We start from the raw sequence: 12,118 nt of genomic DNA, 5'->3' as shown, positions 1-12,118 counted from the left end.
CTTAATTTTAATTCGAAATTACCCTTTCAACCCTTAAACATTCCCAAAAACACCACTAATTAATCCGAATCCACTCGAAATTACCTTCGACCAGTCCGCCCCGAATGTTCCTCCCAAAATTCTAACAAAATTGCGCCAAAACTTAGAACCACCCTTACATTAGCTGCCCATCCCAAAAACCCACCCCATAATTCCGCGAAACGAAGTAATTTCGAGTAACCCAGGGCTCGCGAATCACCTCGGCGCTCGTAAACCGTGCGAGCCATGGAAAAAATACGCGGGAATCATGCAAAAGCACGTCCGGAGGCTGAATTATAAAAGTTTTAAATAAAATAAGTTGAGAATCGCGGTTCGTGCTCGGCTGTGGTCGAGCCAGGAACGCGAGGCGACGTCTTGTTCTTAGCAGGGCGAAAAAGCTGTTGCACGTCGGCCACGCGGACGGGCAATATGTTTATTCAAACCCGTCTTTTATCACATTTTCATACTAATGGACTTCTTCGGAAAGTTCGTCCGCGGGACAGGACGGGGCCGTCGTTTCGACGACAGTCGGCTCGGATTATCCGCTCGTCGGGGGATTACACGCGTCGCGAACAGTAAATGGGGAGTCGGATGAACTTTCAGCGAGGTCTGTCGAGTGGGCGTGGCGAGGCTGGGGGCGTGGCCATAGGCAGGTGGTGGGGAGGACGCGTTAGCAAGGGGCGGGGACAACGATTTCTGGACACGTGTTTCGAGGCTATTTGCGCTCAACTTTTTGTGCGGACACTGCGAGCTGAAGTAAAGATTCCTCTTCTTCAGAACCATCCGGTTTTTGAGAAATTTTAGTTTTCTTTTTTTAACACTATAGTTTCCTGAGTTGCCAGCAATTCCCCCTCTTTTCTAGATCTCCAAGTGATCCCAACAACGCGGCCAAAAATCGACTTTTTACGTGCAAAACTTTCGCTGCTTACACTCTCCAAACCATCGCCAACAGACGGACAGACTCCTCCCATTGGAAACGAGCCCAAACACGACCGCGTTCTGATTATTTTTAATTATACACCGTCGGTGTATAACCGTTGAAAAACCGGAAACTCCGGGATTTATCGTCACGAGCGTGTCGCAATTATGATCCATCCGTGACACTCTCGCCAGATTTACGATACCGCGGGCAATCCCTTTTCGTTCGAGCACACCACCAACGGCTCGGCCCTCCCCCGCGCCCCACCCTCCCGCGGCCCACCTATGCTACAACCAGCGAGCTTTCATCAGCGACGGGCTTTTTAGAATTCATTTTCGGGGTTTAAGCTTCATTTCTCGGCCGACAGAATTAAGCCGCGTCGCGGCAGGTGGTGAAGGGGGTCGAGGGAGGGTGGGGAGGGGAGCGGGGGGGGGCGAACAGCAGATTGGTAGGCGTTACCACGGCTGTTGGTACACTTAAGGGGGTCCACTGCCAACGAATCCCAACCCCTCCGCCCGCTGTCTCTGTGTGGGGTTGGATGCATCCCCGTGGCTGCTAACAAACCCACACAAATAGGTCGGCTTGGGGTTGTTTCGCGGGAACAATTCTCCCCTTTTTTGTAATTTACGACGTTACGAACGCGACCGACGGAATTACGATCCACTCCCCAGCCCCGTGCCCCCTCACCCCTCCGAGCCGTTTAATCCGCGGGTGGAAGGGGTGTTACGCCTCGTGCTCGAAATAAGGACGGAATCGTGTAACTCCCCGTCGGAGAGGGTCGCTGTCGGTGGAGTGTCGGAGTGGGAAAGAAGAAGACACAGAGGGGTGGTGAAACGTGGAAGAACATTCTTCTGATGCACCGAGTTGGTGACGTTTGATGGGCCTGTGGTTTTGTTACTGTGCTTTGGGGGAGTGTAGTGGGTTTGGGGGTTGAAAATTGGGGTGTAAGCGGGGACAGGCTTATTCCTTGTACAAAAATGAAGCAGAAATGTAGAAAGAAGTTATCTCGTACGACGTTTCGTTCCCAAGTTGCTGTTGCTCATGACTTGCACCAGACACAACCCCCTGTAGCTAGCGAAGGGAAAGTGGTAGAGGAAAACTTCCTGTATGATTTTGACTTGTTTTTTCATGGCCTATGCAATAGAAAATTGAAAATTTTCCAAGCACTAGAAAATATGTGCAAAAATGTAGCAAAAAGACAAGGATATGGTGAAAAGTAATAATATGTCACCCTGTCGCATTCCTGGATGAATTGAAGAAGATCTAGGACAGTGAAAGCCCGAATCGAAGTGCTGCCAGACAGCGAAAGGAAATCCCCTTGTTGGAGGGGTTGTCGTTTGATAACATTACTTCGTATCTGGCTGATCGCGGCCTCGGCAACCGTGCCATTATCTGCGAAGTTAATTATTTATGAAATGAGCTCAAGGCACACGAGGCTTCCTCTTACGTAGACTGGCTAACGGTGTCGACGAAATTTCATGGCTCTGGAGAGTCCACGCGACCAGTCGTTAATTATTTAAAATACATCAGGCCTACTATTGGACAACCATATACAACCACACCTCGTTTTACCAAATAAACATCTCACGGTCCCACCGCTACCACCGGACGAGCCTAGAACAGCCTAATCCAGCTATAATTTTACAAATTCCTCTCGAACTCTGCTGCCTTACCAAAAAGCAACAGAACGGAGCGATTCCATATTACGAAACACACAAAAAAAAAACGTCCTAAACGATGTTCCTCCACGACCCTCCATTTTCGAGAAAATTGAGTTTGGAAATATTGTCAGGCATTTCCTACTCCATCATCCCCCCATTACCTCGAATAACCTTCATTCCCTTGCAACTCCAGTTTCATCCAAGACAATACGACGTTGCCAAAAATAATTTTCAAAAATGTTAACAAAAAGAAGAGAATATATCGCTATTTGGAATTGAAATGAATTGCGCAGACTTCTTTAAAGATTTGACAGAAGAACTACGGTAGCCACAACCGCGCATCCACCGATGGTATTCCATTTCCCCCCAGAAAAGAGACAAGGAAACTGAAACAGATTTTTCCAGATTTTTTCCCCCCGACGAAGCGAAGAACGGGGGACTTGTTAATCCATCGATTAAGAATCACGCGACGTGATTTATGGGGGTACGACGATCGCGCTGGGCTGGAGTTTTCGATACGGCGAGGGGGTGACACATTTGCATGCGCTTATTTTGTCAATAAACGGTGTTTTCCCCCGGCGGATGGGCGGGAAATACTTTTTTTCGGAGGGCAGGGGTCTTGCGCAAACAGGGGGAGCCGGTGAGCCGTGATGTTGAGACGAGCGGGGAAAACAGTTCTGACCGAAACTCCGTCCGGTTCCAGCGAGAGGTTATCTACTGATCGATCCAGTTTTGGGTGGTTGAAATTAGGGGGTCGGCTCGCGAGAGCCAAGGGCCACCATTCGCGATCAGATTTCACCCCTTTGCGTGGACGTCTCGAAGGTATTTATCCTGCGGGAGTAAACTGAGTTTAAGTGGGAGAGTGATGTACAGGGTGGTCAAGAAATGGTACTCGCTAAAATTGGCGAACGCAATCTGCATAGTTGGGGTTGAAGATTGATATTTTTGGGCTCGGCGTGGAACATTTTTCCACATTTCTGAGGATATGGTTGTACAGGGTGATTCAGGAATGGTGGTCCTCAAATTGAAACAAAGGAAGTAATTAAGTTCAATTGTTTCCTCTGGTACGTTGCTTTTAACACAGCCCATGGATAATAATAACCAACAGCTCAAAATCACTCCCCCAACTCCATAAATATTTTCATACTGAATGACCATTACATTTGTAGCAATCTCCCCCTCTAGACATTTATTCCTCAAAATCGACCTTCCACTTCAATTTCCAACATGACACCGGTAATGCCACCCCCGAAACGACGCTATCGCCTGTCACCAGCCGTTAACAACCCCCAGCATGTTTTAGAAAACCGACACACCGATTACCTTCCGCGGTGGCCTCGTTTTTAGTGCGCACCGTGTATATGGACGTTGAGGACGCACCTGAATAATGTCCTGGGGACAGTAAGGGGTTGACGTTTGTCGTGGCGGTGCCTAGCGTGCCGCCGTTTCACCCTAACGTAACCCCCGCTCGCCCCCTGCCCCCCCTTGGTTCCCTTTTGAAGCCCGCCCCCGTTCCCCGGCCCGCCAGGGCTCATAATTGTCCCCCGTCCGAGCTGGCATATCGCGGAAGCGACCGGGTGACACGAAAGTGGTTGTATGCGCATTCCTGAAGCACCAGGAGCAACCGAGCTAACCGAGAGGGGGGTTCGGGTGGGTGTAATGAGTAGCGATGGGATCAAGACACCTAGAGCACGTGCCGGGAGGGTGGATTTTAGGTGTTTCGTGTGGGTTTCGTTTTTTTCGGGTCTATGGTGGAATTGGTGGGGTTGGTGATCTTTGTGTAAGGGAGTAAGTAAGGGTATCTGGTGGAAGAGATCGGTGGAGAGGGAGAATGAGGGTCAGATAAAGAGGGTTAAAGGGAAATTGGGGTAAAGGGTTAAGGGGAAATAAATCTGATAGAGGATTGCAAGGAAAATGGTAATAGAGAATTAAAAGGAAATATTGATAGAGGGTTGAAGGGAAATTGTGGTAAAGGATTAAAGGAAAATAGTAATAGAGGGTTACAGGGAAATGGTGATACAGGAGGGAAGGCGATAAAAGAAGAAAATAATTCCAAATCCTAAATATTTATTGCAAAAATTTGTAGCTCACTATTTTCATTTTATCAATCATATTGCTAAAAAAATAAATTGTGCTATACAAATTTGAAATTTGCAATAAATATTCTCAGTACAGTAAAAAAAAAAATCAATAGGGAGGGTGGTAAAGGCACCTCCCTTTTAAATGAAACCATTTTTCCACCCCTTTCTACATTTCTGACCCCCCGACGATTCGACTTGCTCGAAAGCTCGCAGCGCCGGGAATTGAATACCCATCGCTAGTAATGAGGAGGAGGGAGGTGGATCGCCCCCCTGTGCCCTCGGCGGCTGAATACTTGAATATTGATTAAGCATGCACATCGCGATTACTGGAAGCAGGTAAAGGCGCTCCTGCGTGTCTGCGGATATTTATACAGGGCTGTACCGTCCCTGTCCGCTCCATCTTCCCTCCGCCATTGTAAAAAAACATTCCCTAACCCCCTCGAAGGGATCCTGCAACGATGGAAACAGCCCTGTACCATTCGATTCAGGAATAAACTTCGAGGCACCCATTGTTCTGTGTATTTCTAATTCCAGGGCCGCAACTAACACTATTGCAACTAATTACCAGAAGTTGAAGCCATCGTTTCAATTCAGCGTCGAAATCGAAATCGAGCTAAGAGCGCAGAAATTGTGAAGAATATAACTTAAGCGCCATTTTTCTGGTCACTTTTAAAAGAGGAGTTTTGGGAAGCTTTTAAGTTCCAATTTGGGGAAACTTATGGATATTCCAGTGTAATGAGGACTTGAGTTAGGACCGGCTCAGTGGCAGGGTGTGCATTGACCAGGGCAAAGACGTGGAGACGTGAATAGAGAAGAACTCCTCGATTGGGGATGCCCCAAATGTGGCATCGATGGACTCGGCATTGAAGGAATGGCCATGACTGTCCAGTGTCAGGCAGTTATCACGATTTTCTGATGCGTGGAACAATGGGGTTCGTCAGCCGTAAGTAGGTTAAGGGACGTCATCTCTGAGACGCTGATTGAAAAGTGCAAAGTGGAGGCTGTGTGACGCGTGATTGGCGATTGTTGGGACATGGATCGTCCTGGACCAGCTGTTTTCGATGTGGGCAGCTGGCCAGGGGTGCAGAACTGCGGTGCCATTAGGGGAAAGTGGCTAACTCGACACCTCCAATAGGACACCCAAGTGGTATGCCTACTAAAATTGTAGATTGATATCCTAGTTATTCCATGCGGAGCTTATGGGAGCTTCAATTAATTCCAAATATGAGATCACTAATCTCAAAACACTTCCTTCTGACTCATCACCAAGGAGCCACATGTCCTCCTCATTAGCACCCAAACTGGGGATACAGCAGAAACAGGCTATCATCATTCCAGAACACAAATAGAGATTGAAACTCCCATTCAATTGAGTAGGTGGCTCACATACCCACTCTGACACGTATCCCTTCCTGTTTCCTCCAGATGTGCCAAAGAATGGCCAGCCCAATCTCAACCCACTTCCTTTTGACTCATCTTTGCCATCAACAGGACACGTGTCCTCATCGTTAGCACCCAAAATGGGCATTACTTATTGGTGGGGCGTTACATGTGGAGCTCATGGAGCTTCAATTAATGCAAAAGATGAGATCACTGATCGCAAACCATGTCCTTTTAACTCATCAGGAAGAGGACACGTGTCCTCATCGTTAGCACCCAAAGTGGCCACACCCGCAAAACAGGCTAACATCATTCCAGAACACAAATAGAGATTCAACCTGCTTTTCAATTGAGTAGGTGGCTCATATATCCACTCTGACACGTGCCCCTTTGTGTTTCCCCCAGGTCTGCCAAAGAATGGCACCTCCCCATACAAATTAGACTCCCTAATGTCAATCCCAGGCCTCAGCAGGCACGAATACTATGGGGCAGAGCTGACTGGCTGGAATGACAAGGCAGGTTTCAATTAAAAAAAAGAAGCTGCTTTAGGGGGAGGTACACTGGTCACTTTATAAGGGGGCTGCGAACACCTTCTAGCCGACTTCCGTCGCTGCCTCCCTGTCGCCGACCATAATCATCCGCCACTCGACGCCCCGTTGCAAAAAGCGCGGTAAAACAGAAGCAGGGTGGGAACAGCCCTCGAGATTTGAATATTCAGTAGGCACGTCCTGGTCGACGTCCACCTGACCCTCTTTCCGCCTGGGGAGAAATCGGCACGTTCCAGCCGCGTCTTCGAGGCTGTCGCGTCTACTCGACGAGACGGGACCGAACGACTTTTAATTAGTTCGGGAACCGGAAGTTGGGGCGTCGAGGGTGGTCACCCTTCGCTTGGTCAGCTGGGTTACACAGCACAGGCGTGGAGGTGTGGTTTACCGACTCGGAAGGTCGGTAAATTGAGGAACCCTTCTATCTAAAGTGAGTAAGTTTATCGACAGCGCAAGTCGGTAAATTCGGGATCCTTTTCTCCGCAGTGATCAAGCAAGTATATCGACGGAGCAGATTGCAAAGTTATCGACGCAGCAGATGCGAAGTTATCGATGGAGCAGATTGGGAAGTTATCGACGGTGCAGTTTACGATTGCCGGTAAGGGGGAGTGAGTTATCGGGCGCTGGTAAGTATGGCTGCTGAGTGGGAATTTATCTGTAGAGTTTCTAGCTGCGGGATTTGTGTCTCACACACAACTGTATTGTTCTTTAATTTATTGGGGTTTGAGCGTTCGGTTTAAAGAGAGTAAGGATATTGTTTAGAGAAAGTTTGAAGTGCTTATTGCCTGCTAGTTGTAAAACTAACTATGGCCTTATCAGACCGTAACTCTGCATTGCGGTATAAGATGTTTAGATATTGCAATGGTTCGTTTATATTAATGCAATCGACAGTAATGATCGTAATTCTATTTAAAACGTCTCTTTCTTAATGAGTGGATGTCGCTTATTTTCTCTATTGGAGACGTCCGCACACCAAATACGCGGTACATACAATACAAGTACACAGATAATATGCTCACTGTCACGAGGGTCGCTAGACTGACACTAGATCGCGTATAAATACACTCTATTACTTGCAAATTTCTGAGTCAATGATATTCGACGATAAATGCATTATCAAGTGATCATGAATATACATTATTCATGAATATTAACTTGTACTGACTTAATAGTCAGAAGTTATAAATGACTATTACTGAACGCAATATGCTAAACGATATATTAGCAGAAAATTTAATTTCCCCAGCTGATAATAACTTTACTCTGATTTCTTAAATACGCCATGAAAAACTCGTCTGACAGTGAACACGTTGCAGAAACCGTAAAATCGAAACCACCATGCGCTGGTTTTGCTAGAACAGAGGCAGAAGTCTGACTCACCAGGGTAGCTGCAGTCGTGCTCGTCGCTTCCGTCATCGCAGTCCGTGGCGAAGTTGCAGCGTTGAGCCTCCAGGATGCACCTGGTGACGTCACAGGCGAACTCTCCAGCACTGCAACCTGTAAAATCAAGCCACCCTTCACATACCTGTATCCCACGAACCTGCGCACTCAGAAGTACCCCATGCACGGTTCCCTTTATACAGAAAATAAACATGAAGAATATTATGAGAATGACAGAGGAAGAGGCGAGAAGCTAAATCTCCCCTTTACACCCCAAGGAAGACAGAAATTTTTGGCATCCCAAACTCCTCCACACCTATACTCCGAGTCATTTAAGAACGAACCCGTTCCGCGCATGTAGAATGAGCTCATTGGCTCCGAAAAAGCGTTGGTGGGGGTACAGCCAATAGTGGCTTCTCCCGGCACCAATGAGCGTCAACCTGCGCAGAACCGGTCTAAACTCGTCGGTCGGCAGGTTCCTTCTTAAATGACAGGGAGTATAGTGCAAGTCCAATTAATTACACACGACCACTTAGGTGTCCCACACACTCAACAACCACCCAAAACCTTGCTTTAAAACGGCTCTGAACTCCTCACTCTAAACCACCACCTCCCAAAATAGCAACTGTTCAGCTCTGCTCTCCCCCGCTAAATAAGCAAATGCAACTATGGCTATGGTTACAATGTAACCGTCACATATCGGCATGCAGTACGAATCTACTAGACAACTAGACATCAAGCTAAGCGATGCGTCCCAGTTTCAAGGCGATCGTGAAACGTCCTGTACCTAGATCTGCGCATCCAGCTTCGTCACCGCCGTCCTCGCAATCAGGCACGCCGTCACACTGCTGCACAGAGCAGATGTAGCGACTTCCGTCGCTACAGCGCATCGTGTCGTCGCCGCGACAATCGTTCATCGCTGACCTCAGCGTGCTTTCGTCGCCTTTCTCTCTGTACCCGTCCTCCGTGGGCTCGGTGGGCGTCACAGGCACCTCAAAGAATACCGGTACCTCTGTGACGCTCTCAAGCGGCTGATGTACCGATGGGGTGGACGAGGCGAGTGCTACCAAGCGGTAGTTAGCCAAACGAGTACGAATTATAAACAACGAATAGAAAAGAAAATCGTGGCTGAAGGATGGCCCTCCGGTGAACCAAGGAGCCATTCATATGTGAAGGTTCCAGCCAGTTGTTCTGGAGACACGGGCACCACAGGCGGGTGGGTTAGTAGGCGGGCTAGGAATTGTGAGTACGACGAGCTTAGGGGTGATTAATGAAGAGATATTTCGGAGACAGTTGGAGGTCTGATTGATGGTCTCTAGGTGAACCCAGAAATTGCTGGTTTAGCTATTTTTGCGAAGAGAATTTGGGGAATACTGCCATAACGGATAGAGACCTATTGAGCGGTCAGAGAAACGTGAGCATATTTTAGGATGGGGATCTTAAGGATGTTTGAAATTGATATTTTTTACATGTCTCCGTAATCACTGTATTCTGGACAAACCCCCAATAAACAATATATAAATTTTAAGCTTTCCGCTGCCAGAACAACTGGCTGCAATGGATGAAGTATTCAGTGTGACGCCAACATGCAACGTTAATCACACGAAGAATGTGAATAATTTACAGCGCAGTGATTGGCGACCAATTGGCCCAATATATTTACAAGTGGACACTGCGGGTTATGAGTACTCACCGGTGACTGTCGTCGGGCAATCGAGCTCGTCAGAGCCGTCCTCGCACTGAGCGATTCCGTCGCACCTGGCGTCTAATGGCACGCATGCACCGTCTCTACAGGTCAACTCTGTGGCCAGGTTGCACTCCTCCTCGCCAATGTCTTCGCCAGCTAGTATGTGTCGAGTGTGTGTAGAGGTGTTCGCGTCGCGTCAGCGGGTAAAATAATGCAACATAAAAGGGGAATCGTGAGGAGACTTAGGGTAGGAATCGGTGAGGAAAGAGAACTGAGAAACTAAAATCGGGCGACGTAAAAGCCTGTGTGTGGTAGATTCTAAGGCATTCCGCGTGCAAACATCTCTAACAGATTGAAACGAGCAGAAGGACAGACTCCACAACGAAGGTCCCGTTGGGAGATATCTGGGAAACTGCAACTCCGTAGCCTCAGTTTGGAAATCTTCCATGGAGGAATCGATCATCCCGAAGCCGCATCGATTTAGAACTTACCGTGGAACACTCTGAAGGTGAAGCCCTCGGGGCGCACTTGGATACTGCCTAAGGAGTGGAACTCCAGCTGTTCCTCGAGGATGTTGCGCACCTCCAGCTCGTCTGTGAACGTCGAGCCAATGTCTAGGGTGACTTGCGACGTGAAGCTGTCGGACGTGGTCGGCCTGGGGACACAGAGAACCGTGGTTATGTCTTTGACTCATTATTTTGACTTGGCAGCTCGTGGGACCACTATACTGTGGATCCCTCAAGGAGATACACGGGTATAAGGCGGATATAAGGAGGATACCCCGCTTTAAGGCGGGGTGGTGCTCTAGCGGAACTGCCCGTTTTTCAACGCCATCTGCGGGAATTTATTTAACAAAAACTATAAGTTTATACTATCTAGCGTTTTGCCTGTATATTAAGGTATGTTTGAAGTAGTACTCAGAATTTTTTTGAACCTTTATGTCGCACCTTTTAGTCGGTGGCGCAAGCTTCTTCAAAAATATTCTTTTCCGACGGGCGTTGCTGTGGGAACTGTTCTAGTCATCCAAAATGAAAAAACTAAGGTTCATTTTCTTTATTATGTTTGTCTCTATGGTTGAAACCTAGGACGAGTTTCTATCTTATATAAAATTAATTCTACAGAACGAAAACAGTTAAATTTACGGAGCAAAATCGAACACTTTCTTCAAAATACTGTCATTCTGCAAATTTTTATCGTTAGGGGGCCTCTGTGGTTCCAACCATAACGACAAGCATAATAAAGAAAATAAACCGTAGTTTTTCCATTTTGGATGACTAGAACAGTTCCCACACCAACGCCCGTCGGAAAAGAATTTTTTATAGAAGAAGTTTGCGTTGCCGACTATATCTATGTATATGTGCGATAAAAATGTTCAAAAAAATTCTGAGTATTACTTTAAACATACCTTAATATGCAGGCAGAACGGAAGATAGTATAAACTTATAGTTTTTGCAGCTAAAAAGGTCAAGCGGTAACTTATAGCGTCGCCTTTGCCCACAAATTTTAAGCGCGTTTTTCTGGAATCTTTTTTTCTCGCAGTTTTTCAGCCGGCAATCGTATAATTTTGATTTAATTTCTGTTTCTACAGGTTCCAGTGGAAACTATGAATTCAACAAACAAGAATCACACCTTTGAACTCTCTACGCCCCTCTTACACGGAACGGATATGTGTGCGCAGACCTTAAGTGTACTACCTTGGAACGTGCAGCTTTGAAAGTTACAATGGTGGAGGTTTTACAAGCAGTATCGATGCGTCAAGGAATGTACTCACGATATTTTAACCACGTTGACGTAGTGCCTGTCACTGGGTATGTGACGGTTGTACAGCTCTTCCAGGCCCTGCGTCACGTTGCCACTCAGCTCCTTGTACTGCTGACTGTTCCTGTCCGCGTACTCGCGGATGTAGGGCTCGCCAACCGTCAGGGTTATCCGGTAGTACTCTGCAACATCATGAAAAACAGTGACTTGCAATTCATCGACTTAGAATTCTTCTGTTCGATACGCAAAAGCCAAAACCATCCGCAGAATGAACCTAAGTTAACAGCAAAGCGTGACTCACTTCTCTGTCCATTGGGTCCGCCGGGATGACGCCCTACAGCGTCTCCAGCGCTGCCTTCGACCTCCCCAGAGCCAGCTAGATCCTCATCGTCACTGTTCCCGAACTTGGGTGGCTCCCTTCTGCCCTCCGCAACGTCTTCCACCTCATTATCCTGCAGGAAACAGTGAAAATGTACCATTCGAATGGAAACAGAGATCTCCAGGAAGCATCTAGATTCCTACCACTTCAGCCTCGTCGTTCTCCTCTCGACTGTCGCGGGGTAGCCTCTCCAAGTTGGCTGGCGCCTTGACACTGGCCACCTGAGGTTCCTTGTCCTCGGGCTCGATTGGTGTCTCGTCTTCGAAGACATCCTTTGCTTCGGCTTCGTCTGGTTCCGCAGAGGAAGAGC

At 47.6% G+C, this 12,118-nt stretch overlaps 1 protein-coding gene across 2 annotated transcripts in view; it reads right to left on the bottom strand.

Annotated features, from left to right (window-relative positions):
* The window catches only part of Trol (terribly reduced optic lobes), a 148,688-nt gene that overhangs the window by 94,559 nt on the left and 42,011 nt on the right, over positions 1-12,118 (bottom strand). Inside the window, exons 3-9 of one of the 2 annotated variants that reach the window (XM_076827887.1) lie at positions 11,952-12,097; positions 11,731-11,881; positions 11,443-11,611; positions 10,163-10,326; positions 9,678-9,827; positions 8,772-9,047; positions 7,985-8,101 (exon numbers count right to left, since the gene is read on the bottom strand). In XM_076827887.1, the coding sequence (XP_076684002.1) occupies positions 7,985-8,101; positions 8,772-9,047; positions 9,678-9,827; positions 10,163-10,326; positions 11,443-11,611; positions 11,731-11,881; positions 11,952-12,097 (1,173 nt within the window). The remainder of the gene's footprint in view (positions 1-7,984; positions 8,102-8,771; positions 9,048-9,677; positions 9,828-10,162; positions 10,327-11,442; positions 11,612-11,730; positions 11,882-11,951; positions 12,098-12,118) is intronic. The other variant, XM_076827886.1, reaches the window with a different exon arrangement.

This window comes from Andrena cerasifolii, chromosome 15, assembly GCF_050908995.1.
Source record: "Andrena cerasifolii isolate SP2316 chromosome 15, iyAndCera1_principal, whole genome shotgun sequence".
Lineage (NCBI taxonomy): Eukaryota > Metazoa > Arthropoda > Insecta > Hymenoptera > Andrenidae > Andrena > Andrena cerasifolii.
This window is presented reverse-complemented; position numbering and strand designations above follow the sequence as displayed.